Source organism: Homalodisca vitripennis, chromosome 4 (genome assembly GCF_021130785.1).
Source record: "Homalodisca vitripennis isolate AUS2020 chromosome 4, UT_GWSS_2.1, whole genome shotgun sequence".
NCBI lineage: Eukaryota > Metazoa > Arthropoda > Insecta > Hemiptera > Cicadellidae > Homalodisca > Homalodisca vitripennis.
The window spans coordinates 70,233,960-70,261,487 of NC_060210.1; the positions used below are offsets into that span (position 1 = coordinate 70,233,960).

A 27,528-nucleotide genomic window follows, 5' to 3' on the forward strand; every position below is an offset into this window, starting at 1 on the left:
TGTATAGGTTCTAATACTGATTTATAGGCACCACCCCAAGCTATAATACCAACCAATAACATTGATTGACAATAAGCAAAATAAGCAAGTTTCAATTCATTAAAATTTAAAATTTCACGTAGCTGCCTAAATACAAAAATAAATTTTCTTAATTTGTTTTTCATGTAATCTATATGCTCTGCCCAACGCATCCGTTTGTCAAACATAATTCCTAGATATTTATATGAATCGACACTGCTTATAGTGTCACAACCGCATGTTTCACTCGTGAAATTGCCACAGGAATGAAGTTTTAGACTATTTTCATTAAAATCATGATTAGTTCGTAATGAAATTGGCAAGAATTTTGTTTTGGAAACATTTAAAGATAATAAGTTTTGATCAAACCATTTTTTTACTATGGATAAGCCACGTAATGTCTTAGTTTTGACTTCTCCCCAATTCTTTCCTTCGTATAGTATTGCGGAATCATCTGCAAAGAGAAGCAACTCACCCTCCACATACAGATTGGCAAGATTGTTAATATAGATTAGGAAAAGAATGGGACCAAGTGTACTTCCCTGGATGACTCCGTAGTCTACTTGCTGTTCACTACTCTTTGCTCCACAGATCGATACATATTGCTTCCTGTCCGACAGGTAGCTCTCAAACCATAAGTATGTGCTACCTCGGCAGCCTATACAATGTAACTTTTGTAAGAGCTTACTCCGTGAAATGGAGTCAAATGCTTTAGCCAAATCTAAAAATACAATGAGGCAACGCCTATTCGAACTAATAGCATCGTTAATTCCTTTAGTCAGCATGTACAACGCATCTGTTATGTTTTTATCTTTTCTAAATCCAAACTGACATGAGGTTAAAATATTATTGTTATTTAAATACTTAACTAATTGATTTTTAATTATTTTCTCGAGTACTTTAGAAAAAACGCTTAATAATGATATTGGACGGTAATTACTTTTGGTACGGAAATCATTATTTTTGTAGAGCGGAATAACTTTTGCCAATTTAAAAACAGATGGAAATTTGCCTGAAATAATGCTCAAATTAAAGATATGCAATAATGGTTTCAAAAAAAATTCAATGTTATTTTTGAGAAGGGAGGCTGATACACCATCACACCCAGGCGCGGACAGTCCACGTAAGTTGTTAACCTGTTCAATAATGTCAGTCTCAGTTACAGTGCTTAAAGTAAAAGTGGAGTCAGTAGAGTAATCCTCGTCACATAACACTGGTGGGCCGCTTGAGTCGATTGCAGTTGCCAAGTTACATCCTACTGTTGAAAAATAGTTATTGAAGTCGTCGGCTATGTCCACATAGTCACAGTGAGTAATGTTACTGTCCGTCCCCTGCATATATTTCCCTATTGGGAAAGAATCTTTATTTTTATTTCTTCCTGACAGTTCATTAACTGTCTTCCAAAATAAACGTTGATTATTCCCACACTGATTTATTTTTTCTCTATAGTAAATCAACCTAGTCTCTTTTAAGCAGTTATTTAAGGAATTTCGATAGCGTTTAAAATAGTTAATAAGTTCTGTGTTAAAAGGTTGTTTCTTAACCAATTTGCTTAGCTTGTCCCTTTTTCTAATTGACCTAATTAAACCAGGCGTGATCCAAGGTTTTAACTTAGTGAGACGAGAACCACCCATATTTGATTTATTTGCCTTGCGCGTAATTTCGTCAACTATATTTTTAAAATTGTTTGCACTAGTTTCAATATCATTTGATAAAATGATCGAATTCCAGCTTTCATTTCTTAACATATTCTGGAATATACTTGTATCTATATAGCTATTATTTGTCTGTTGCACCCTAACTCTTGAAGCACTGAACTGTATCTCCAGCGCAGTGCTGTAGTGATCCGTAATGCCTGTGTGTGAGACAGCTGCCCGAACGTTATGGAAATTATCATGATTAATAAATATATGGTCAATACACGAGCCACTGTCCCTGTCACCCGTCACACGTGTGGGTATATTTATACAACTCACAAAACCAGTTTCTGTCAAAATGTTAAGGTAACGCTCTGCATACATATCAGTGTTCAGTAAGTTTAAATTTATGTCACCTAAAAAGATATATGTTTTATTCTTTGTTGTACTACTATAATACCGTTCCAGTTCGTTAATAAATAGGTCAGTGTCACTGTCATGTGTTCTGTATAAAGCAGTTAAGTTACATCTCCTACCATAACAAACAAAATCAAACGTAAGCCCATAAACATCACCCATTGCTACCTCAGCGGACACGACAGATAAGGACCTCTTCACATAGACAAGAGTACCATCGTTACGATTTCTTTTCCTTGTAGTCTTCACTACCTCATAACCGTCGAGATGCGACACGATCATGTCGTCACCAACCCAGGCCTCGGTTAAAACGATAATATCAATATCTCTGTTGAGTGATTCCAAATAAACCAATAAACTATCAATATTTTTTGAATAACTTCTTATATTCAAATGGAAAATTTTTAAATTTACGTTATTTAAATTATTAGAAAAAAAATATTTAAAATCAAAACTATTTTCAAACTCTAGACATTCAACAGTACTAGAAATATCCAAGTCGTTAGGTGACTCCATTTATTTAGTAGCCTCCCACCGATCCGCTATGTTTTGCGACCTATATTTTTTCCGAACTCATAATTATCAATTTAGAAACTACTTAGAAATGGAATATACATTAAACTAGAAAATAATACAATAACACTTATTATAAACTTCTATACAGTTGTATAAGTATAAGTGCTGTCTAATAAGTGCACTATACACAGATAATTTATACTGATATAAACAAATGATATAATATTGGTATTTTATTAACAAATAAGCACCAATCATCGCATAGATAGAATGTCACAAACACACACACACACGCACGCACGCACTCGCGCACACTCATTCACTCACTCACTCACTAACACACACAACGTACTGTCATGCAATCTCTCTCATTCCCAAGCACACACTGAGCCCTAGTATAACACTAACAACATATACACACTAGCATGCTAGAGGACACCTTACAACAAACATACTCTATTAATCCTATAAAAAAAAAACTAACTACATTATGTTAACCATTGGTAGTATAAACTAAATGTATTACTGGTTCAAATATAATATCTGGTTACTGCATACTTCTGTTTATTCTGGGGTAATATAATGATATCTGACTATAACATAACTTAATTTGAATTTAATAAGATAATATTAACGATGAGAGGATATTAAATCCTCTGACATGAACAAACATAAAAAATTATATCAGATTTGTGACATAACAATGTCAATATAATTATAATATACTCACACAAATACAAGTCCATACATACACATATACACATATATAAGGGGAATTATTTACATTCATCATCATCCTTACAATTGTGTGTATATGTTCCTTATGCATAGATTTAAAACAATAAACATTACAATTTAATTTAAGTGTTTAAGTAACTTGTTAAAGAAAATAAACTTTAAAATATTTCTTATTCGAAATACACAAATAAAATATATCTTTCATATTTAAAAACAAAACTCTAGTGATACATATAAGGTAAATAAATATTATTGTATCATTGCTTTAACAATAAATAAATAAAAAAACCCCACTTCTTTCCATTTAATGAATGAAACTATGTTGCATTTGTAAAGAAAAATAATCTTATTTAAAAACTAAGAAACAAATAGTAAACTATTAAAAATAGATAAATAATTAAGTTTTATCGTGTACTTTAAAAGCACAAACAAAGTCTCCATGAATTAAATAAATAAAAAGCTTTCTCTAAAAATTTTTATGTTGAGAACTAAACATTCAGGTTTTATACAGTTAGTTACAAAGTTGTGTGCAACATATACAATGGTAGACTGTGTCTGTCCAATACCATAACAGATACTTATTCAATCAACCAAAGTAAACGTACACTCGTTAAATACATACGAAACTTAAAAAAAAGTATTTTTTAACTAAACAAGAATATAAAAAATAATAAACCCTGAGCAGCTATCACTATTTTTATTAATTAAGTTCCCAATGTATCTTACTAATTTACTTGTCCTTTTGGGGGGCTGATGCTGCTGTTGTTGTTCGGCGCTGATCGTTGGCTGTCTTCGGCCTGACTCTCGTCCGGCAGTTTCGGGGGAAAGGCGGCTTTCGTGACGTCCCGTTCAAACCACACCTGGACCGCTTTGGAACTCGGAGTCTTCCTCACAAGTATCTTGCCGTCTTTAATCCAGGCGTAGGCCAATCTTCCTTCCTTCACCAGAGACCTTGCCATCCATAACACCGACTTGTTGTGGGGAGTTAAATGCTCATTTATAAAAACAGGGCCGGGCGGAAGTGACCGCGACAGATCTGTTGTGTTCACCCTCTTCTGTTTCGCCGCTGCCAGCCATTCTGCTCGCCGAGATCTTGAAATAAACTGCGCTACAATGGAATTGCTACGCCCTGGCAACCTGTGCGCTATACTAAAGTCCTGATTAGTATAGGAAACACCAATAACTTTAGCTAATGTCTCTAGAACGGCATAAACATTCTCACCTGCTGTCGGCGGAACACCTCTTATTTCTATGTTTCTATTCCGTGAATACTGTTGCAATTCGTGTACCTCACATTGTATATCAAACACCTTTTTCGAAAGATTCCTATTTTCGGCCTTCAAGACTTCACAGTCCGCCTTTAATACAGCATTCTCGGCTTCCACCGCTGACAGCTTGTTTCTCACGTCATCCAGTGATTCTTTGACGGAAGTCATGGTGGCTTCCAGAGTCGCGAAGCTCTTGGAGTTTTCTTTGCGAGATTGTGCCATGTCGTCCTGTATATTTTTTAAAACCTTCAGTATGTTGGAGTCCTCACTATCGGAACGACCCTGGAGGGACGATGAGTCTTCAGAACACTCATCACAACGCCACCTAGAAGAGTCATTATTCCGCATTCTCTGCAACTTCTTCGCGGTCCGGAGTCGGCAGCAAGCCGCATGAAATGCGGACCTACATTCAACGCACTGGGCCATTTCTTCTGCTTTTGAAAACCCGGATTTGCACTTTGCACACAACATGATGTGACAATTTTCAGAACGCACCGACTAAATCAGTCCAATTTATTATATTCCACAATAATTAATATAACAATTATTGTACTTTAATTCTATTTGAACTTTTATCCAACACGTGCCACAGAGCAGTGGTGTTAAAAAATAAAGATAAGAAAAATAAAAAGTTATCAAACTAATAAAAATGAGTTCAGTAAACCGGCGCGGACAGGTAGGCGGCGGGACACTCGGCTACACGTGCACGGAGCGGCTTATCTGTACGACCTTCAGCATCGGCCGACCGATAACGACTGATGTACTGATGTTTTGCTTCCATGCAATGTTTATTGCTAGGACTAGACACTTATCATACTTTTCATGGTCATTTTCCTTTAGTTTCAATGTTAAAAGGTGGTAACAAATTTCTGTAAAAGGTGCAGGTTAGATTTTATGTTCATCTCTTAGCAAGTAATTTAGTTCATGTATTATTTCATATAACTAATTAGTTCTCCTGCTGAATTTTGTACTTTACTATTCGTGTGTTTAATCTTTATCGCTTAAATAGTACATAATCACACCAACCAAGAGAATAACTAGTCCTTTACCCGTGATTTCATTTACAAAAATTAATGTGTATTTGTGAAATTATATTCAGTACAGGATGAGTGATAAACATGTTACCTTATCTGTCCCCATGTGTTGCCTAAAAAAAAGATAACTAAGATAAACCTGGGGTTATGTGAGAAACCCATGTCTCTTCACTTGTGACAATGTTCTCTAAAAGTGTATGACCTTCTTCATGACATTGAACCAAAAACTCAAGAGCACAATCCATTCTCCTCATTTTGTGATCCTCAGTAAAGCAGCCTGGGAACCCAATGTAAGCTCTGTTTGGGAATTTTCAAATATTCAGATAGTTTTGTGCAATTTTGTCATTTTACGTATGGTAGGAAATTCCAGTGTTAATGATGAAATGGTAATTCACCGATCTTCACAAATCTTTTCATCAATGACATTCACCAATCACTGATGGCTGGCCAGATCACAGTGCTCGTGGACATTTTCCCATCAATTTTTGGAATCTCTCACTTACTTCTGTACTTTATCACCTATCACATTAGGGCTGTACACTTTGCTTATCTGTCTATGAATATCTGCCACTGAAATGTTCGTTGCTGTCAAAAACCAGATAACTAATTATACTTCGCAGGCAGTGAGTTGATCAAACTGTTTTGAACATTTTAAATTCGCATAGTAAACAGCAGTCTAAAATGATTTCACTGGAAATGGCATCATTTCATATACAAGGCATGCTGGGAATGGGTGCACATATGCATTGTGCATAAAAAGATTTTGATTGTCTTTTGTTTCATCCTATTTACTGTGTACTGCTATTTCTTATTTGTAGTTCAACCCAACCGAGTGCAGTGGCTCTTAATGGAAAGAATGGGAATGCATCATCTTGTGTCATTGAGGTACGACAAGTTTGGTTCAACTTTGCTGCTCCTCCTCGAGCACCCATCACCCGTAAAATAGATTTCACAAGGTAAATACTGATTATTAGTAGCATTACTCAACTAGGTTTGTTTTAAAATTCTGCTAAGTTAATGATGCATTTTCTTCTCAAATGTGCTGACCGGCATTACTCATCTTTAGTTTTAATGAATTAGTTTTACTGTAATTTATTGGTTCCAAAAAGAAAAACACATCTTCTTCAATTCTAATTTGAACTCACCATTTAAAACTCTCCATATACTATCTAACCTGGTTCATCTTTTCATCGAATTTGGTCAAATGGAAGACTTAGACCGGATTGGGCTGGGCAAATCATACTGTATCAAGTTGACCAAATGTATGGTTTAGCATCTCTGCAGTAAATGCATGCAAACTGCATATGTACTGTGTTAGGGCCTTGTGTGGCTGACCAGAATCGATAGTGTAGGGAGATTTGCCTACCGAACATTTGTGCTTCACAACTTCAAGCAATCCTGGTACAATGTGGTTCATCGAATAGAGTATGATAGTGTATGGGAGGCTTTACTCACCATTGCTAGTAACTCTATTTACCAAAGGTTTACTTGAACTACACTAACACAGTAATACTTAGAGAAGTGGTCAACATTACCAAATAAAATATTAATTGAAGTTTTGGAAAAAACCATTATAAATGAATATTGTCATTGTTTTTACTTGGATAAACTATTAAAAAAATATTTTACTCTTGTAAATGAACACGTTTCTTTTGTTTATAATTACCTTTTACCATCTTTTACAATTGTAAATGTCTGAGGTATTTAATTTAAGTTTAACAGATGAGAGTCGAATTTCTCTGTGTCTGAGTGTTTTTGGTACCTTATGCTTCACGTTATTGGCTGAGCGTTAGTAAATTGTATCATTCGTGGGATGAAAAAATTTAATTTCTCTCTTTTTGTCTGTCCATATGATATTTCGAAAACGAATTAACCTATACAGTTCAAATGTTTCATAAATCTTCATTTATTTATTAGAAACACTGAGTTTGATGATGGTGCATGTCACCATGGGATTTTAGGATTTGGCCGAGCGATGGTAAATATTTTCATATTGGTATTATGGGTAATCATGGCAACAAGAAAATAGCAGAATAAATAAATCTTTAAACAAACTTAGTACAATATATGATGTTTCAACATGTACATTTTTATTTATATAGGTGAATGAAAAAAATAATAGAGCGGAAAGTCAATGTTATAAATTGGTGACAAAATTTTATTTTAGCACACTCTTATGTTGTAGTACCTTCCCTAGCTCACTGAAACTCTTGCTATTTGAACACTGCTATGAAACATAACTTAATCAAGAAAAGTATGAATTTTGCAACGTACCTCAAGAAAGATTTAATCTGTAAACTTTTAATTTTATATGAAACTTTATTTTTACGTAGACAAGAATGAGTTCCATGATGGTGCATGTCAAACTGTAGAATTTGGCTGAGTGTCATTGAAGCACTTAGTAGGCTGACACAATTTCTTTTTTGTATGTCAGGGTATACAATAATTTCTTTTCTACATGATGTATGTCTGTCTATCTGACCTCGGGACATCTCGAGAATGAAATGAGCTGTAGACTTGAAATTTTGCAAGTGTTCCTAGCAAAGCGTGTTACACGACATGTGGTGTGGCGGTGTGGCGTATTGTCCTTGTATTTATCTATTACCATAATATGTATTGTCTGAAATAAGTATATCATATTACGTATATTCTATACAGTATTTTTCTATAAAAAATGAGAATTCTTTATTTATGTTTGTTTTTGATAATGGATTGTGAAGGAAACAGGATTTTTCTGGATATTTGCCATTGTTCAGTGATACAATACAATCAGTAACGCTACATAAATGAAAAAGTATAGTTGAAGTTAACAAATTTTTGAATTATATTTGTTAACTTACTGTAACTATAAAAACACAAATATTTAAAAAAGTTAATTCAAACATTTTTGTCCATTCCAAAATTAGGATTTGTACTGTAATTCTGAGTAAAAACGTAAGGTTAAAAGTTAGTGTGGAAATTGTAAATAAAAACATTATAACAGACAATATTTTCAAAATCCAATTTTTCATAAAAGTAGAAAAACTCTCCATTTTGATTTTTAAAGATTTTTACTAATAACTTATTCCAGTTCACTTGTTAGGCTATAATAGTTGTTTACCCATAAAACTTATATCTACATAATTTGTTTGTACTTTTATATATGTGAACTCTTCAGTTAGATCATGAGATACTTGTACTATTACAGAAACTACAGTTCATTGAAACACACAGAAACTTGTATTTATTTAATACTTATTACTATAAGCAATGTGTGAGGTTTATAAATAACAATTAACTCAAGCAAATAAATACAAATTCTCTAATTATTGGAATAACAATAACTGAGTAGACTGGTTGATTAATTACAGGACATATCAATGGTCTTTACGCTAGAGAATGTAAACAAAACATATTGACATTTATAGGAAAATTAAACATCGGAGAGTTTATCATCTAGGTAAATTGAACATTCTTTTTTTCTTTTAATATCAGAACTGACATAGACCATATTTTAAAGACGTAATAGCAAAAATTGTAGAACAGTTAAAAGGCCCGATATTAGATGCAGTTATCTAAACGGGAAATAAAATACATGATGTCAACACTTGCCATTTCCAGGTTTAATATTTAGAAATACAAATATTTCCGTACTTATTAAAAAAAATTTAATGAGACCTAACTGATTACAACTCGCTTTTAGTATTCTAAATCTAAGGTACTCTATTACGGTTATATATTTACTTCGCTTTTTTCCTAAATTAAATTTTTCTCAGGATGAATTGCTAAATTTTATTATACTGTATGTTTTTTACTGTGTTCAAATAAGAAAACTATAAGTAATGGTTTATGTGTCAGGTTGGACTGGAACCTCCTGAGTACAGTGTCACCTGCAATCAATGCCTGGATGAATCCCAGTAACCGGTTTGCCATCCGCGTCGTCCACATGTTGCGATGTCGGTACCACCGCCGCTGTACTGCCATCGTCACTTGTCTGATGGCCGAGGCCCTCGACATGCAAGGCATACACATGCCCATCAAGGTATAGTATGCTTGAAAGCTGCCTCTTTCCATGACTATGTTTCAACGTAAGAAACGTGTGTAGTAACTATTGTTGAATGATGCAGAGTCGCTATGGAAGATTCACTCCTCTGTCCAAGACGTTACAAGAAGATCCATCTTGTCAGCTGTGCACTGTGCTGCAGAAGTACCTGCTACAGACTACCACCAACATAGAGGACAACCTGCATGAGACTGACCTGCCCCATCTTTCTACTCTTAGACAAGTATGTCAGGCTTGTACCTGGATTAATTGTGATTAATTAATCAGTTCAAAATTTCATTTCAGTTAGTAGTTTTTCGATGTGGTTGGAGCCGGAAAATCTTGATGATAGTGAAGTATGCCACATGTTACCATCATAAGATAATTACTTCTGAGTGTTTCAAAATGAAGAGAAGTCAAACATGATCAAAACTTAACTCATTGATTCTTTCTTTTAGAGATTTTTAAATAAAGATGTTTTATTTATAAATAATTAGCATTTTACTATCTCACATTATAAATTATAATATAACAGCATAAATTTTTATATAAAATATATAATTTTGTTAAACTTAAAAATTTAAATAATTTAGATTAATTGTACTGTCAGAATATGAAAATGACTGGTACATAGTCGCTATTTAAATGAAGACGTATCATAATGTGGTACATGCTTTTCAATACCCTCTCTGTAGAAATCTGCCACCTGTGAGTTCAACCACTGGTTTACACCGGCATTTAGTTCAGCGTCAGCATCAAATCATTGCTTAGCGAGCCACATCTTCATTGCTGGGAACAGGAGGTAGTTGACTTGGTTTCCACTTTTCGTAGTCTTCTAAAAAAGTCAGTGCTGCAGCAAGTCTCTGTTTTTTTTGTGGTCTTCTGTTAGGGTTTTTGGAACCTACCGGCACAAAATTTGCTGTAACTAAGTGTACCAACCACAATTTCATGAACTAAACTACATGAAATTTGGGGGAAACTTTATGAGAGTTGAAATGAGGATTTTCACAGATTGTTTCATAGATTTTCACCACCAATTCATCAATCACAAGACTAGGCCTACCACTGTGATGCTCATCATGAACACTGGCTTGTCCATTTCTAAATCAGTGCATCATTGTCTCAATCGGCTTTCACTCAATATTCCTTGACCATAAACATCTCAAATCTGGTGATAAATTTCAATTGGTTTGTGATTTTTCACTAACAAAAACCTTATCACAGATTGCACTTTGCAATTGGCTTGATTTTCAATGCAGCGCTTATTTCAACACTCTACTTTATACAAAATAAGATAGGCATGAAGCATAATCTGCCCTGGTTGCGCACTGAGTGTAGGAACGCTCTGACGCCAAGATAGTGACACTAGTCCCACTGTGTCAAAACATCTGTTAGGTTCTAGATAACCCTCATAATTTGAATCAGATTACGTTTTTCAGTAGAAAACAATCAGAACAAGTATTTTTACTGGACTTTAATTATTTCTAACTTGGAGAACTTAACTCTAAATTGTAACTAAATAATTGAATCTGTTGTTAGACAATTCAGTAATATTGTATGTAATTAACAAGTTCTACCACTTAAATATATCAAGTATATATCAGGTCAGAGCACAAATAAAAAATAAAAATATACAAACATAAAAAAAATTTTAAATCAACGGTTTGATCAGGTATACTAAAATTCTTTGTTTGAAGTTTGTTTTTGACAACGGAAGGGTTGCGAAGGAAACAGGATTTTTCTGGACATTTGCCATTGTTCAGTGATAAAAAAAATTGATTGTATTGAATGATGGCAAATGTACGGAAAAATCCTGTATACTCAAATATGTTTTTCCTAGTAATACTTACAGTTGTAATAATACTTACAATCATACTAACTAGAGATTTTTATTTCAGATTAATAATATAACGTTGTTTTAATGTAACCAAACAATATTAGTTCCAAAAATGATGTTTTAAAATTAAGTTATTACTTTTATTATTGCTTTGTTTTACGCTATAGGGAGTTATAGTGCTCAGTAGACAGTGGAAGAATATCTTGTACACTCCTCTACTGTTGGAACATAACTTCAAGAGTAAACATTTGCTGCGGAAGCCGATGAATGTCACTTTTGCCATCCCAGATCCTGATGAGGTAAGACAAAGATATTTACTCTAATTTTTCTAATTAATCTCAACTTTACAGTAGTGATGTTATAATGTGTGACTAAAACACAAATGGTGTTAAATTAATGTAACTTGTTGGAATTGAGAAAATTTACTGAAGAATTGTTGGAAAGTCTCAATAATTTATAATGTAATATATATTTTGGATAACCTTATTATAGTACGAGAAACATCATTGTAAGCCTGGCCTGGGCAGTTACCGCATCCTACTTCCCCCTCACCTGGCAGGGTTGCCACATTGTCATATCAGCTGATTCACAGTATGAGGTGACACGATGATGTCTTGCTTCATTCTGGTTGTTTACATCCATTTTGTTCTTCTGTTATATATTCTTCTGCATGTATTTATAGTATTATTATTTTTTACTCATGTTCTGTGTCGTAGTGTAAACACGTGTTAATTTAAATCGTGAAAGTAAAGGATTGAGGAAAAGAGATGAGCAGTAACGATTACTCAATTGTTGAATTCAATTGATTATCCTATCACTTATTCTTCCATTATAGCTGGCAACACTGTCTCACAACCCAGGCTTGCATTGATATCTCTTGTACTCTAGTTGATATTACTGAGAAAATATGATGTACCTGTAGTTCCCCTTAAGTAGATATTTTTATGGATTTCGTATTAACATTATAATACCAAAAAGAAGAGTGACTAAATATATAACTTTTGTTTTTTCCGTATTTTAATCTGAGTATAGATGGCAGCTGTCAGAAGTATTAATACAGGGATGTGGTGAGGGGATACATAACCATTTCTCCATAATATTATTTTTCTTACTAGTAAACAATAACTGTGGAATGCATTTGTGTCAACTTTTAATAAACAGTGTTTTCAAGGAATCTTCCCTTGACGTCCACATTATTTGGGGTAAGCTTGTTGACATAAGGAGTGGAGTTGGGTGTTGTGAGGAGCTTTAGCTTACGCTGTTACTGTTATGGGACCAACAATCCTCTTCAGCCTTCTGACATTGTGTATGGTAGGGGTAAGAAGTTAAGGCACAGGCGTGAAACCGTAGAAACCTTGTCACAATCCGTATCTAGGGTTACAAGCGTCACAGGGAAAATGGCCATTAAGTAGATAACACTATCATCATACAGGATAGTCCGGTAAAATAAGGATGCAACCTCGGAATGAAAGATAATAAGCTAAAAATTTGCATACTTATTTATTTTGATGGTATAAAACTTACCTCAAAAGTGTCACATAATCACGTGTACACGACTTCAGATATTTAAGGTCAAAGTTCACGAAAATCAGTTTTTTGCAAATATCTCGTTTCCCTTACGCTAAATGACTTCGAAGGTGGTTAGAGAAATTGTAGAACGGAACATTCTCTTCAACTTTTGTCTGAAGTAATTTTATGTACGTTCAACCCTTTTTGAGATACAGCACAAAGAGTAGGGGACCGCTTACCTGTATATACGATAATGCGAGGTCAGCCAGTAGAATACAATAAATAAATGAGTTATATTGTTAATTATTCACTTAATATTATTATTATTACTAATACTATTATTATTGTTATTATTATTATCATTATTATTACTTTTTTATTATTATTTATTATTTAATATACCATATTTATAGATATTAATTATAAATTATATATTCTCTAAATAATACTTATTTTATTTTTACCAAACATACAATATTAAAAGAAATACTTTTCGTCCATATTACTATATTACTATGAATATTATATCTCGAAATACATATCTCTTGTACAACGTTTGCTGTTTCTGCGAAGCTGTAGCAGATCTTCCATTGTTATATATGACTGGTTTTTTGTGTGACTTTCTATACACCGTAACGAATGAGTTTGGAATTTCTATGTATAAGTACAGTAGTGGTGGTGAGATATTTTACTTTATTATGGGAATGGTAGGGTATTTCTCTGTGTTAGTATTTCTATACCAATAAAAATTTATTTTATCCGTTAGTTGAAAACAACATCTTAGCATTAACAGACGTACGATTGTGATTGTATCTTTTAATTGCAATGGCTGATTGTTGTTTTATTTGTAATAAATTAATATCAGAAAGTGCGTGTTGTGCGTGGCTTACAAACATTAAAAACTGCAAGTATTGACAGTCATATAAATTATTATACAGGGTGAGTCAGAAATAAGGTAAAATATTTTAAGACGTGATTGTAGAGCTAAAAATAAGAAAAAAATGTTATATAAAGGTAGGTCCGGAAACGCTCCATTACTGAGTAATGGCTGGCGAAAGATTTTGCTTTGTTTTCAGTTCACCTGGTGAAATTAAGTGATTCTGAAAGGTTTTGTTCTTACTTTTTAACTCAAATAAGATGGATGTATAAAGAAAATCATCTGAAAAATCAAATAAAACCACTCTAGAGGTTGTAGTGTGAACAGTTTTTGAGAAAAGGTATGAAATTTGCCAAAAATCTAATAAAAAAAATACCGTCTTAAATGTTTGATGTCGAATAACATTGTTAAATGACCAATAAACAAATTGTTTTTCCAAATACAGATTGTAGAGAATTTAATTTTGAAAACAACCATAATAAACAAAGTTAACTAAATGTGTAAAAAAGATATGATATTGACTCCTCACGTATCACACTACACAGCAAACTTTTGCTGTTTTATAATAAGGAATGAGTATCTGATTGGTAACAGCTGGTGAAAAATAAACATTTTTAGTTCAAAATTTTATTTTTAAATACAATACACATCTAAAATCGCTTTTAGTCTTACCGAAAGATTAAAAAGGATGCTGTAAATGACCTCCATTGTTCAAAATGCACGCGTTCAGGCGTCTTCTCATCAAGTTTCGGACCCGTTCAAAAACTCCAGGTGTCTGCTTAATGGTTTCTTTGCCATTAGAAACGTTTAATCGGAGTTCTTCAATGGTGTCTATTGGGAAAGAGTAAACTAATGTTTTTAAATGTCCCGAAAGGTAAAATATTCCAAAGGATTTAAGTCCGGTGATCTTGCTGGCCATGAAACTGGTCCACCTCGGCCTATCGATTGATTTGTGAAACTCTCATTTAGGTGTCTACGAACAGCCAGAGAGTAGTGCGCAGGTACTCCGTCATGCATAAACCACATGTTTTGGTGCAAATTCAGAGGTACATCATTAAGCAGGTTAGGTAGCTCGTCTCTTAAAAAGTTCAAGTACACCACGCCATTATGCCTGGGAGGAAGCACGAATACGACAAAATGATCTGCTAAGATTCCAACCCAAACATTTACTGAAAACTGATGTTGTGGGCGATTAGGTTTGATAGCATGAGGCTTTCTGTCTGCCCAAATGTGGTTGTTATGGAAGTTAATGATAACTGTTCTTGTAAAGTGAGCCTCATTGGTAAACAAAATTGTATTCAAAAAGTTTGGATCAGCACATTTTAACAGAAGCCATCGACAAAAACAACATGGGGAGCGTAGTCTTGTGGCAAAAGAGTTGCTGGAACATGGAGTTGCTTGGACATGCTGGAAGTGGTATGGGTGTTACTGGTACTCGTGAAGTATTCTCCGAATACTAGATTAGCTGACATTGAACTGTAGTGACAATTCTCTAGTGCTCTTTTCAGGATAATCAGAATTTTTATTAAGAACCAACTCTTCTAATTCAACAGTCCTACATGATCGGGCGATGCCTGCATCACTATGCTCCGAAGACTTCAAAGAACCTGTTTCAGATAGGCGTTGATGAACAGTGGCAAAAATCTTGCGCTTTGACACCTGCGGTTAGGAAAGTTCTCTTGCTAGACAGACGTCTTGCTGAAGTACTATTGCAGCGTCCCAAACCATACATTAAAATGCATGTCTTCTAAATCAGAGTTTGAATACAGATGAATATTACCTTCCATTTTTAATAAATGAAACACACAACACAAAATCACTAATAAAATGGATGGAAATAACTGGTTAAAATACTTAACACAAGCACATAGTATATTTACAGTTTGTTGTATTGTTCAACAAGGAGGTGACATCATTATGTCATCTAATAATAAATGCCAAGCTGATTATTTATTATTTAAAAATGTTTAAATAGTTGTTGTTTAAATAATTAATTATTACCAGCTGTTACCAATCAGATACTCATTCCTTATTCTAAAACAGCAAAACATTGCTGTGTAGTGTAATACGTAAGGAGTCGATTTCATACCTTTTTTACACATTTAGTTAACTTTGTTTATTATGGTTGTTTTCAGAAATAAATTCTCTACAATCTGTTTTAGGAAAAACAATTTGTTTAATGGTCATTTAACAATGTTATTCGACATCAAACATTTAAGACGGTATTTTTTTTATTAGATTTTTGGCAAATTTCATACTTTTTCTCAAAAACTGTTCACACTACAACCTCTAGAGTGGTTTTATTTGATTTTTCAGGTGATTTTCTTTATACATCCATCTTATTTGAGTTAAAAAGTAAGAACAAAACCTTTCAGAATCACTTAATTTCACCAGGTGAACTGAAAACAAAGCAAAATCTTTCGCCAGCCATTACTTAGTAATGGAGCGTTTCCGGACCTACCTTTATATAACATTTTTTTCTTATTTTTAGCTCTACAATCACGTCTTAAAATATTTTACCATATTTCTGACTCACCCTGTATACTTTGACTTCTGTGATGGTGCATGTTGATTGTCGAAAAGTGTATATAAGTAAACATTCAATTACTGGATCGAAGCGACGTGCAGAAGACGATGAAACTCTGTTTGGACAATAACTTGTTTGAATTTTTAATATCTAAAGGAAAGTATGTCATCATCATGGGTGATTTCAATATTGACATCCTTAAAAATACAAATGAATCAAAAGAGCTAAAGAATATTCTTTTAAGAAATGGAATGAAGTATTTAATTGACTTCCCAACCAGAGTCACTGCCACATCTAAGACATGTATTGATAATATAATAACTAATATAAGTACGGATCAGTTAAAAGTTGAAGGAGTGGTAACTGCACTATCAGATCACGATGGACAAATAATAGAACTAATGAATTTTCAAAACAATACAAATAATCAAAATTTAAAATTTTGGACACGAAATTTCTCTCTAGATAACATGAATTTATTTAAATCACTTTTAGAAAAAGAAAATTGGCTAACCCTTTTTGAATCGTCTATCGAAAATAAATACAACACTTTTCACAACATTTTTCAATATTATTTTAATTTATCTTTCCCGAAAATTCTAAAAAAATCCAACAAAAACAAAAAACATGGATTTCAGAAGAACTAAAGGAAGAGAAAAATAATCTCATCCATCTAAACAAATTAGCTAGAAACTCAGGCTTAGAGATGTTTAAGAGAGGTCTTAAGAATAAAAATCAACAATATAAATGTAATTTAATGAATGCAAAGCGAAGTTTTTATGATGAAAAGATTAAAAACTCTGAAAACATAGGTAAAACCTCATGGGAAATCATAAATAAAGAAACAAAGAAAACTTCATCCAAGGTAGCAGAGAAAAGTTATGTTTTAAAGTCTGATAAGGGGAGTGTTTCAGACCCTAGCCAAGTGGCAAATAGTTTTAATAATTATTTTGTTAATATTATTGAAAACCTGTTAAGTAGTATGCCCCCAACTCATGATGAAGATATAACTCCTACCAAAATTCCCGAATTTAGGTGTCCCCCATTAGATGAAAAAGAGGTAGATGATATCTTGAACTCTCTAAAAAACAAGTGGTCTAGTGGGTACGATGAGGTCCCCATTAAAATCATTAAATTTGCAAAGGACCCCTTAATAAAACCCTTAGTACATTTAATAAATGCTTCTTTCATCTCAGGGATTTTTCCTAGTCAACTAAAAATTTCAAAAGTGATACCAATCTTTAAAAAAGGTGAGGAAACTGAAATTCAAAATTATCGGCCGATATCCATTTTACCATCAATTTCTAAAATTTTTGAAAAAGCAATGTATTTAAGACTAGTGACACATTTAGAAAAATATGATCTTTTTGACTTTGAACAACATGGGTTCCGAAAAAACAAATCTACCATTACTGCTTTAATTTGCTTTATAGAATCAATTATCGAATCAATGGATAGGAAAAATAAAGTAGCTGGAATCTTCATGGACTTGTCAAAAGCTTTTGACAGTATTTCCCACATTAAAATGATACAAAAATTGAACAAATTAGGAATAAAAAATTATTATTTAAAGTGGTTTGAATCCTATTTAACAAACAGACAACAATTTGTAGAAATAGCCAAAGTAAACAACAACCAAATTTTGAAATATAAATCAAAACCAGAAATAACTAAGTATGGGGTACCCCAAGGGTCAATTTTAGGCCCATTGTTATTTATCTGCTACATAAAATACATGCCTAGGTGTCTTAGTCAAATTAACCAAACAAAAAACCAACTCTGCATTTACGCAGATGACTCCAATCTTATTATCTCTACAAAGACAGATACAGAACTAGAAATAAACTCTTTTATTCAACTATCAAAATTACAAGAATTCTTTTTTAATAACAATTTAATCTTAAACGCTTAAAAGACTAATTACATGTTGTTCACAACAAAACAAAATAGGAAAGATAGCCAAGTCCAAATTCATATTGATACTGAGGTCATATCCCAAGTTCCTAAAACCAAATTCCTAGGTATTTACATTGATAGCCATCTGAGTTGGGATCAGCATATTGACCATGTCTTAACTAAAATTAATTCTGGAATTTATGCTCTAAAAAGGTTGTCTAACTTATGTAATCTAACTGTATTAAAAAGTGTATTTCATGCTCACGTTCAATCGCATGTATCTTACGGAATATGTGTGTATGGAGGTACATCCAACCAAAATCTCCATAAAATTTTAATTTGCCAAAAAAGAGCTGTAAGAGCAATGTTAAATTTACATAATGATGACTCGGTACGACAACATTTCATTGATTTAAAAATTTTAACAGTTCATAGCCTGTATATTTTAGAATGTATTATTTATGTCAAAATTAATTTAGGAAAATTTTTAACACACAATGATATTCACCATTACGACACACGTAATAAAAATAAAATAGTTTTGGATAATCATAATTTAGAATTGTTTAAGAAGAAAACCACATACGTATAATGGTGTAAAGTTTTTAAATCTTATTCCAAAAGAAATTGGCGAAATAAATGATCAGAAAAAATTCAGGTTATTGCTAAAGAATTTCTTGCTTAAAAATGCTTTTTATACATTTGACGAATTTTATAGCCTAAGAAACAACATGCAACTTAATTGAAATTTTAAAATGTTTTCGACAATGTATTAAAGCATAGATTTAGACATTTAACTATAAGGTTTTAGATAAAAATTATATCTGGAACATACTTAGATATAGTCTGATGAATTGTGACACTATTTATTGTATTTCAATGTACAAATATGAATAAAGATTATTTGAATTGAATTGAATTGAATTGAATTGAAAAACTCCAACTGCAGAAAGTCCACCTCGTAAAAAACGAGAAGAGGTATTTGGTTTTAAAACATCTTGCTTGTTTTGTGGTCAAGTAGCTGATGAAGTCACAGAAAAAAAAGAAAAGTATAAACGCACCATCAGTAAAGTAAGTACTCTTGAGGCGACTTGTTAGGAAAATTAGTCAAATATCGTATACTTTTTGAACATGACTTGGTAGCTGCTGAGGCTAAATATCATGCTATTTGCTACTCTGGAAATCAGGATTTCGATGCACTTTAATTTGTGGGCAGTGTAATGGACAATCATGCCTCAACGCTTCATCAACTTCAGATGATTTCAATGAAGAAAGTGAATATGCACCTGATATTCTTGAATCTTTCTATTCTGATACTTTAGTAAACGAGAATGATGATAATGAATCCGATATTGAACAGCCAGAGGAAGAAGAAGAAGAAGAAGAAGACGATGAACAAGAAGAAAATTAAAACAAAAATATTAATCATTAATATTAAAAAAATATTTTATATTTGTAATTTTAATAAATTGATTATTGGATCAATAAATAAATATATAATTAAAATTCATTTGAAATATTTCTTTTAATATTGTATGTTTGGTAAAAATAAAATAAGTATTAATTAGAGAATATATAATTTATAATTAATATCTATAAATATGGTATATTAAGTAATAAATAATAATAAAAAAGTAATAATAATGATAATAATAATAATAGTATTAAGTAATAATAATAATATTAAGTGAATAATTAACAATATAACTCATTTATTTATTGTATTCTACTGGCTGACCTCACATTATCGTATATACAGGTAAGCGGTCCCCTACTCTTTGCGCTGTATCTCAAAAAGGGTTGAACGTACATAAAATTACTTCAGACAAAAGTTGAAGAGAATGTCCCATTCTGCAATTTCTCTAACCACCTTCGAAGTCATTTAGCATAAGGGAAACGAGATATTTGCAAAAAACTGATTTTCGTGAACTTTGACCTTAAATATCTGAAGTCGCGTACAAGTGATTATATGAGACTTTTGAGGTAAGTTTTATACCATCAAAATAAATACGTATGAAAATTTTTAGTTTATTATCTTTCATTCCGAGGTTGCATCCTTATTTTGTCTTATTTTACTGAGTTAGGATGCATACTTTTATTTTACTCTATTACATAATTATCCCAAAATCTCGTAAAGTATGTCCCTATACATTAAGCTGAGAGTTGTTAAATCAATTATGAAATGGAGATTCATTTTTATAATGTGTATTTGTTGTGTAATCGCCGAGCATTTATTTCATAAAGATTGTATTATTATTGGTACATGAATTCTGATAAATGAACAAAAATATGCCACAAAAAGACTAGTAAAAGTAGAAAAGGTAACAAAGTTTTGTGTATGTTTTTAGGGGGATGGATTTGATTTTTTTAGTCACCCTAAATGTTTTGAGATATGGGTAAAGTGTTCATTCAGTGATAATCTTATCTACTTTATGTGATTGTTCAATGGTCAGTAGTAGTACTTAACAACATGGATCATCAGTTTTTCTGAGTTGGCTTTGCATTCCCAGTTACAAGAATTGGGAATGAATAAAATTGGTTATACTCGTACATACCAAATGATAATTTTATACGTAGCCCATGTATTTATAACTTATAACCAACTGTCGATCACATGAATAATACTTAAATCACTGTCAGCTGATATGAAGATTCTTAAAGTATCTATAAGATTCTTAAAGATTTATAACCAAAAAGTCGGTTTTCATATCGAGGTTGATGCTCATATAAGTTTTTTGTCTGTGTGGCAAGCTAAAAAAATAAGAGAAATTATCATTTGATAATTTAACACTTTCAATACTTTTCCATTTTGATCTCCACTATGATGAGACCTAAATACCATTTTATGATGTTCCAAATCATGAAAAGAGTCATTTATGGGCATTTTTAGATGAGCCTACTCCAATAATGGTGAAAAAGTAATGATCAATCAAGAATTCAAAAATTGAAGAATGAAAGTAATGAATGCTTTATTCTTTAGGAACAGTGCTTTCAACTCAGAAAGTTTTTCTTTAAAGTTGCATTGATTCTGAAGGGAATTTACTTTGAACATGCATGAAGTTTAGTAATTCTAACACAAAAAACTATTCTTCCGTCCCAAATTGTTGAGATGACCTTCATAGAATAGTAACATGTGGTAAAAAATATTTCTATCACTTCCATCTCAATTTAAAATGGCAAATTATAAAACACAAACCTTTATGAAAAATTGAGAGTTGGTGTAATGGCCTGTCTAACCTTTGCCTTGGACACAGGCGCATTATAAAAGTAAGATTGGTACCATCTTCTACCTATTTCTTCCCATCAATAATCCTGTGCAGTTACCAGTTCCATTTTATACTCCACATAAAGGAGTCTGTTTTATTTATCATTTATTTTTTGCAGTCACGTTGGTTTTCAAGTTCTATTTCATAACATGGTTGTTCCAAAATATTTGCCTAGAAAGATTTATCTATCCTAAATAAAATATACAAAAAATATTTGTGAAAAATGTATTTATAATGTAGTATCTTTGTTAGGCTATAATAAAGTAAGCTATTGATAATTGTTATCTTCTTTTTGCTGCAGTAAGTTATAACTGTTTTTTTTTTTTTTTTTTTTTTCTCTAAACATATTTGCAATCTGTTTGAGTAATATACAACAGCATTTGAATAATACAGCAGTTGTATTTCCATAGTTATTGTATTGTTGCTTGTATCAGAGTAACACCTTCATTTTAATGTAGGGTATTAAATTGGTTCAAAATCTATAAGCAATTCAATTTTAAAACAAAAAATATCCATCTACGAATTTTTGTCTACGATTTGTTTGGGTGCATAATTTAATAAAAAATGTATTTGTATTTTATGATAGAACTATCAGCAATGTATGCTTAAAAAGTTTTAATGAAGAGGAAAACCAACAAAATGCACAACAATACTGAAAATGTTAAATAATAGAATAGTAACCAACCTTAACCTTTAACTTATTAAAATTGTAAGGTTAAGAATATGAGACTGATCTTCTACTTACCTTATTCGGACCATTAATTCTCCATATACAACAAATCTTTAATTAAAGAACGTAACAAGTAGAATTATGAAATAAATATGTGTATTTATGCTGACATTTTTGTTATAAATTTAGTATTAATTAAAACTTTATCAGGCTCAATATCGGCTCTTTTGTAAAATTGTTCCCCTAACGCTTTATACATTTATTTCATAAAGTTTAGTATATTTTAAAAAAATTATTCAAACATTTTACTCATGTGTATTTTATATAAAACAGTGATTTATTTAAAAATTAATAAAACAAATATTTAGAAAATATCTTATATTTCATCTTTAACAATAAATAATGTTAAATTAAAAAGTTTAATGAAGATTGTGCAAATGGTTGACACAGTTTATATATGTATTAATGATTATTTTTATTGCTCTGCTTTTACTCCAGGCCTTTAAAAATGTTTGCCTCAAAATCTGCTTTGCACTACTTTGTTCCAATAAACCAGATATTAATTTTTTTAATTGCATTGTACTTATGTTTTTTCTGCCTGTTGTGATGCATTTTGCATAGAAAACTGTTTTGTAGGTAGCTTTTGTTGGCAATTTATAAGTAATCTTTCTGCAGTCTGAATAATTTGCCTTTAACTTTTGAGCGCCTAGCATTATTTTCTACACAATTTTCTCCTATATATTTTAAGTGAATTAGTTTTAGTAGCATTAACGCATTGTTTTGGAATAGCAGTTCTATTTCAGAAAATAAATTGTAGCAGTGAAGTATAAGTTTTATTACATATAATAATATACAGTAAACATAAATATATAGCTAAAGTATTAAATATAAGTATATATAATTAATATTAAATATTATATTATAGAACAATATTTGATTTCTGTGTTCTTATAAAATTTCCAACAGGTTTCATTTCATTTGTAATTAATTTAAACATTTCTGCAGAGTTTAAGATATTTGTTATAGCTTTAACCACTAAATTCCATTAAGTTTTCTGTTTAGAGTATTCTTTCGTCCTGAATGAAACTTTTCTTTTACATTTCACCAACAAGACTATTCTTCCCTATCTGAGCAAAATAAATTTTGTAAATAGTTTTTTTAAAGACTACGTACCAGAGAAATGCTAGTAAAAACCTGCAATCCGAAAGGAAATGCCAGTGATAAAAAGCGCTGACAGTAATAGTTATAACCAAATAACCTAGACAATACTTTCAATTCATAAGTTCACGTTATCATTTTTCATTGGTAACAAAACGTGCTCAGAGTATAACTGAGTGTTGAACCATGCAAGGCCCATAATTTAATTCTGCTTTCATAGTGATCCATGTTAGTATTAAAAGAAGGTGAACTCTGTTTTTATTCTAATTTAAGATTCAATAATTAAAACTTACTGTACAAAGAGTACTGTTTTGTATAAAGAAATTGAAGAACATATTATAGTGTTCTCTTGTAGGACTACGAGTGGACAGGCTAAGGTGACAGGTTCGGATCCATCATAATCAGTAAACTGTTAACCCTGTAGTGTACTGACTTTTCCCAGTACTCTTGATAAGATTCTGGCACGGACCTGTAGTCTGAGGAAAGGGCAGAAAAAGGGTAAACAGGAGAGATGGGCCTTGTCTTTTTTCATTGGAATTGAAAAGTACTCACAATAAACATTCAAAAACCGTTGAATACAGAACTTCACTAAGCTTTTGAGTTTTACACTTTAAAACATATACAACCGGTATCCCTATATATATATACAGCCGCATATGTAACTCACTCACTGATAGGGTATACGAAATTCTAACCCACTTCTAGAAGTGCTGGAAACTCCAAATTTTGCACGCACGTAGCTTTTACCTTCAAACCACCGGGAAAAGTCTGAAAACCGGATATTTTTACTTTTAAACCCGTCAAAAAAATTGGCAAACTTTCCCACTTTTCACTCTTGCAGGCATTTCTTTGAAGCCCGATAGCAGGAGAACCGTTGGAGCTAGCTCCGATCTGATGGAAAAACGCTAGTGTGGAATAAAGTGGCCTACAAAAAAGGTCCAGTGATTTTTTACTCTATGTCGATTTGTTTGGCCGCAAAATGCGATGAAGTGAAATTTTTTGGAAATTTTCGCCTAAAGATTTACCTTTCGGGCTCGATAGCGGCTCGGTTGGTCGTAGCTCAAAACAAATTTTCAGTGGGATTTAGGAAATTGCGTGATCTACAAAAAAGACCAGTAACATTTTCGCCTATTCTCGATAGTTTGGCCGCAAAACGCGTTTAAATGTGTCGCTTTTTTAAGTTTCACTTCAGAATTTTGTTTCTGGGTTTTATATTAGCAGAACCTTTAAAGTTAGGGTACATTAAAAAGCGAATTTTAATACAAAATAAAACGATCTACAAAATAGGTCCAGTGATTATTTGCCCTATCTCTATTGGTTTGGCCAATAAATGCTAATATTTTGTCACTTTGACATGGAAATGTTTTTACTGGAGATGATATCGGTTGACCCGTTTATCCTAGCTTAAACTTAAACGCTTTATTAAATAGCCATTAATAGGATCTACAAAAAAGGTTCAGTAGCTTTTTGTTGTATACCTTTCCGTAAGCCTGTTATATGCTCTCAATAGCAAAATCTTTTTTGTGAATTGGCAATTTTAGGGTTTTCTTATTTTTTCCGAATAGAATTGGTGCAATTAATAACATTTCCAGATTGAATTTGTATTACTTCGTAAACCAGTGACTAGTATAAGTGGCTACTAGAGCACATCGCGAATTGGCTGAGCGTTTCCAAATTTATTTTTAATTTTTAAAAAGAGTTTATTTAATTCATATAATATATAAGATTTTGTTTCATCTTTATAACCATACGGTACTGTATCAATCTTATTTTCTAGAACAATTATTTTATAGTCTTTCGAGCTCAGTGTTAGCTTGTTTATCCCTATATATATGTACAGCCGCATATGTAACTCACTGACTGATAGGGTATACGAAATTCTAACCCACTTCTAGAAGTGCTGGAAACACCAAATTTTGTACGCACATAGCTTTTACCTTCAAACCACCGGGAAAAGTCTGAAAAGCAATGACATTTTTACTTTTAAACCCCTCAAATACTGACTTAGTGTCGAGGTTTTATTACATTTACACTAAACAATTCACAATATCTGACCAGTGCACACTTTTCTCCCAACCTTTGTACCGGCTAAACCAAATGTCCTACTTTAAAACTAAGGACAGAATCGAAAGACAAAATTAAATTTCGGACAAGAAAGGTTTAGTAACTTTTTCTCATATCTCTAACGGTTAAGCCACAAAACGCCCACAAACTCAAAAGTTTGGTTAAAATTAAATAGGCTACTCTACTTTTCACTTCCTGGCAAACCTAATCTGGGACTTTAGTTATCACCCTTTTCCTCAAATCCGAGGACACATTCGGAATACAAAATTAAATTTCCGAAAAGAAAGGTTCACTTTTTGTCGTATCTCTAACGGTTAGGCTGCAAAATGCCCTTAAAGTCAAAACTTAGGTTAAATTGGGATAAAAATCAACACATTCTAATTCTAATTTACGGATTTAACCTGTCACGTAATTCCACTCATCCCCAAATTTTAAGCACTTACTTTGGGGGCCTGGGGGCGTAGCCCCCAGCAAGCCTAAGGCAAGTTTAGATTATAATGATATATTGGGTAACTTCTTTTTACCTGTAAGCAGTATCTTTACATATCCATTCAATATTATTTGAATTATGTCATGTTTACTGTGTATAAATATAAATTGTTTGTTCTCAATTAGTAGTATAATACAAAGAATAATACAAATTTTAAAGTAATTTTTAGGGGTTTTATAGCAAGAATATTGTTAGCTTAATATTAAATTCATTTCAATAGTTTTAATTAATAAATTTACAGTAATGTGTCAATTTAAATTAAGATGTAGTATTTTGATACTGTTTTGATCAGGTGTTAAAATATATGTTTATAGAGGTTCAATATAAACTAGAAGGGTAGCATTGTATGTATAGATGAAATTTTTCAAATTTGCCTTGTGGACAGCCTAATATTCCTTTTGGTTATGGTATGTATTCAGTAGTGTTGTTCAAGAACAAAAAGTGGCTAAGTTGTAGGCTTAAGGTATAATGAAGAGATGGAAAAACTTACATTTGTATTAGTTTATTACACAGCAAAACATTTACTATTCAAATCTATATTAAGAAACGTTAAGTCGAAACGCAACAATATAATTAGACCTGTGCAGCTTTGCTAGATACTTGTGTTTCACCATCTCTGGCTGTAAGTATGTTTGTCAACACTGTGAGAATTGTAATAATTTTCTTTCAATATTTCTAATTATATCGTAATTTCTAGCCACTTGTGTTACAGACTGCTACCTCATAACTGACAATGGCTGAATTCAGAGGGAAATGAACAGTCATTAAAATCACAATTCTTTACCAACATGACTTGTGTAAAAATGTAGATACTAGTGTTACAATGCATAACTAGTTTCACAATAATTTGAACCGTTAAATAAATTCTTCAACCTTGAAATCAAGTACAACGTACAAGTATAATTTTGTATATGTGAAACTTTTAAATGTGAGTAAAAACATCCATTTAGTGGCATGTCTTTAACATTGCAGCTGATATAATAAACTGTCCCAAAATGTCCCTTGAAGATAGAGATGCTTAACTAGCATTGTCAATAGCTTAGTTATTGTTGTGATACATGTTATATATCAAAATTTAGTTTGAAAAGACAAAATATTAAGATTAAAACATATCCTGACACAAAAAGTTTTATATCAGAATTTGGAATCAGCCAATGTTTTATAAAGCAGTATTGGTAACTGGGTTCTTTATTTTATTGTAAGTGCATTAAAATCTCACTGATTAAAAATATGCTGCAAAACACCTATCGACAAATTGGTGTATTTCTCATTGTCATATTTCTACCAGAATGTAAATTTAGTACATCATTAGTAATAAGTGGATCCAGATAATAATACCTAATAATAAAATAATTTCAACAATAACGATTAAACTAGTGTACATAATTTATGCATGATATTTCAACTAGAAACACAGTGTGTCCACTTTGGTCGAAACACTAAAAAGGTCTTGTATTTTATAATTTTAGTATGTAAATTAATTGTTAAAAGTTAATTAATGCAATTGATTTAACTTTATAAAACTTTCATAATTAGCTCTGCAAAGTTGTAAAAAATTGATTGCACATTCGTGTTTGAAGTATTT

The 27,528-nt window shown here is 32.0% G+C and overlaps 1 protein-coding gene across 6 annotated transcripts in view; it reads left to right on the forward strand.

Moving 5' to 3' along the window:
* LOC124359488 (transmembrane protein KIAA1109 homolog) overlaps window positions 1-27,528 on the forward strand; it is a 227,975-nt gene that overhangs the window by 100,570 nt on the left and 99,877 nt on the right. For all 6 annotated transcript variants that reach the window (XM_046812256.1, XM_046812252.1, XM_046812254.1 and 3 more), the window contains exons 41-44: window positions 6,447-6,584; window positions 9,466-9,649; window positions 9,735-9,893; window positions 11,654-11,785. In XM_046812256.1, coding sequence (XP_046668212.1) covers window positions 6,447-6,584; window positions 9,466-9,649; window positions 9,735-9,893; window positions 11,654-11,785 — 613 coding nt within the window. The remainder of the gene's footprint in view (window positions 1-6,446; window positions 6,585-9,465; window positions 9,650-9,734; window positions 9,894-11,653; window positions 11,786-27,528) is intronic.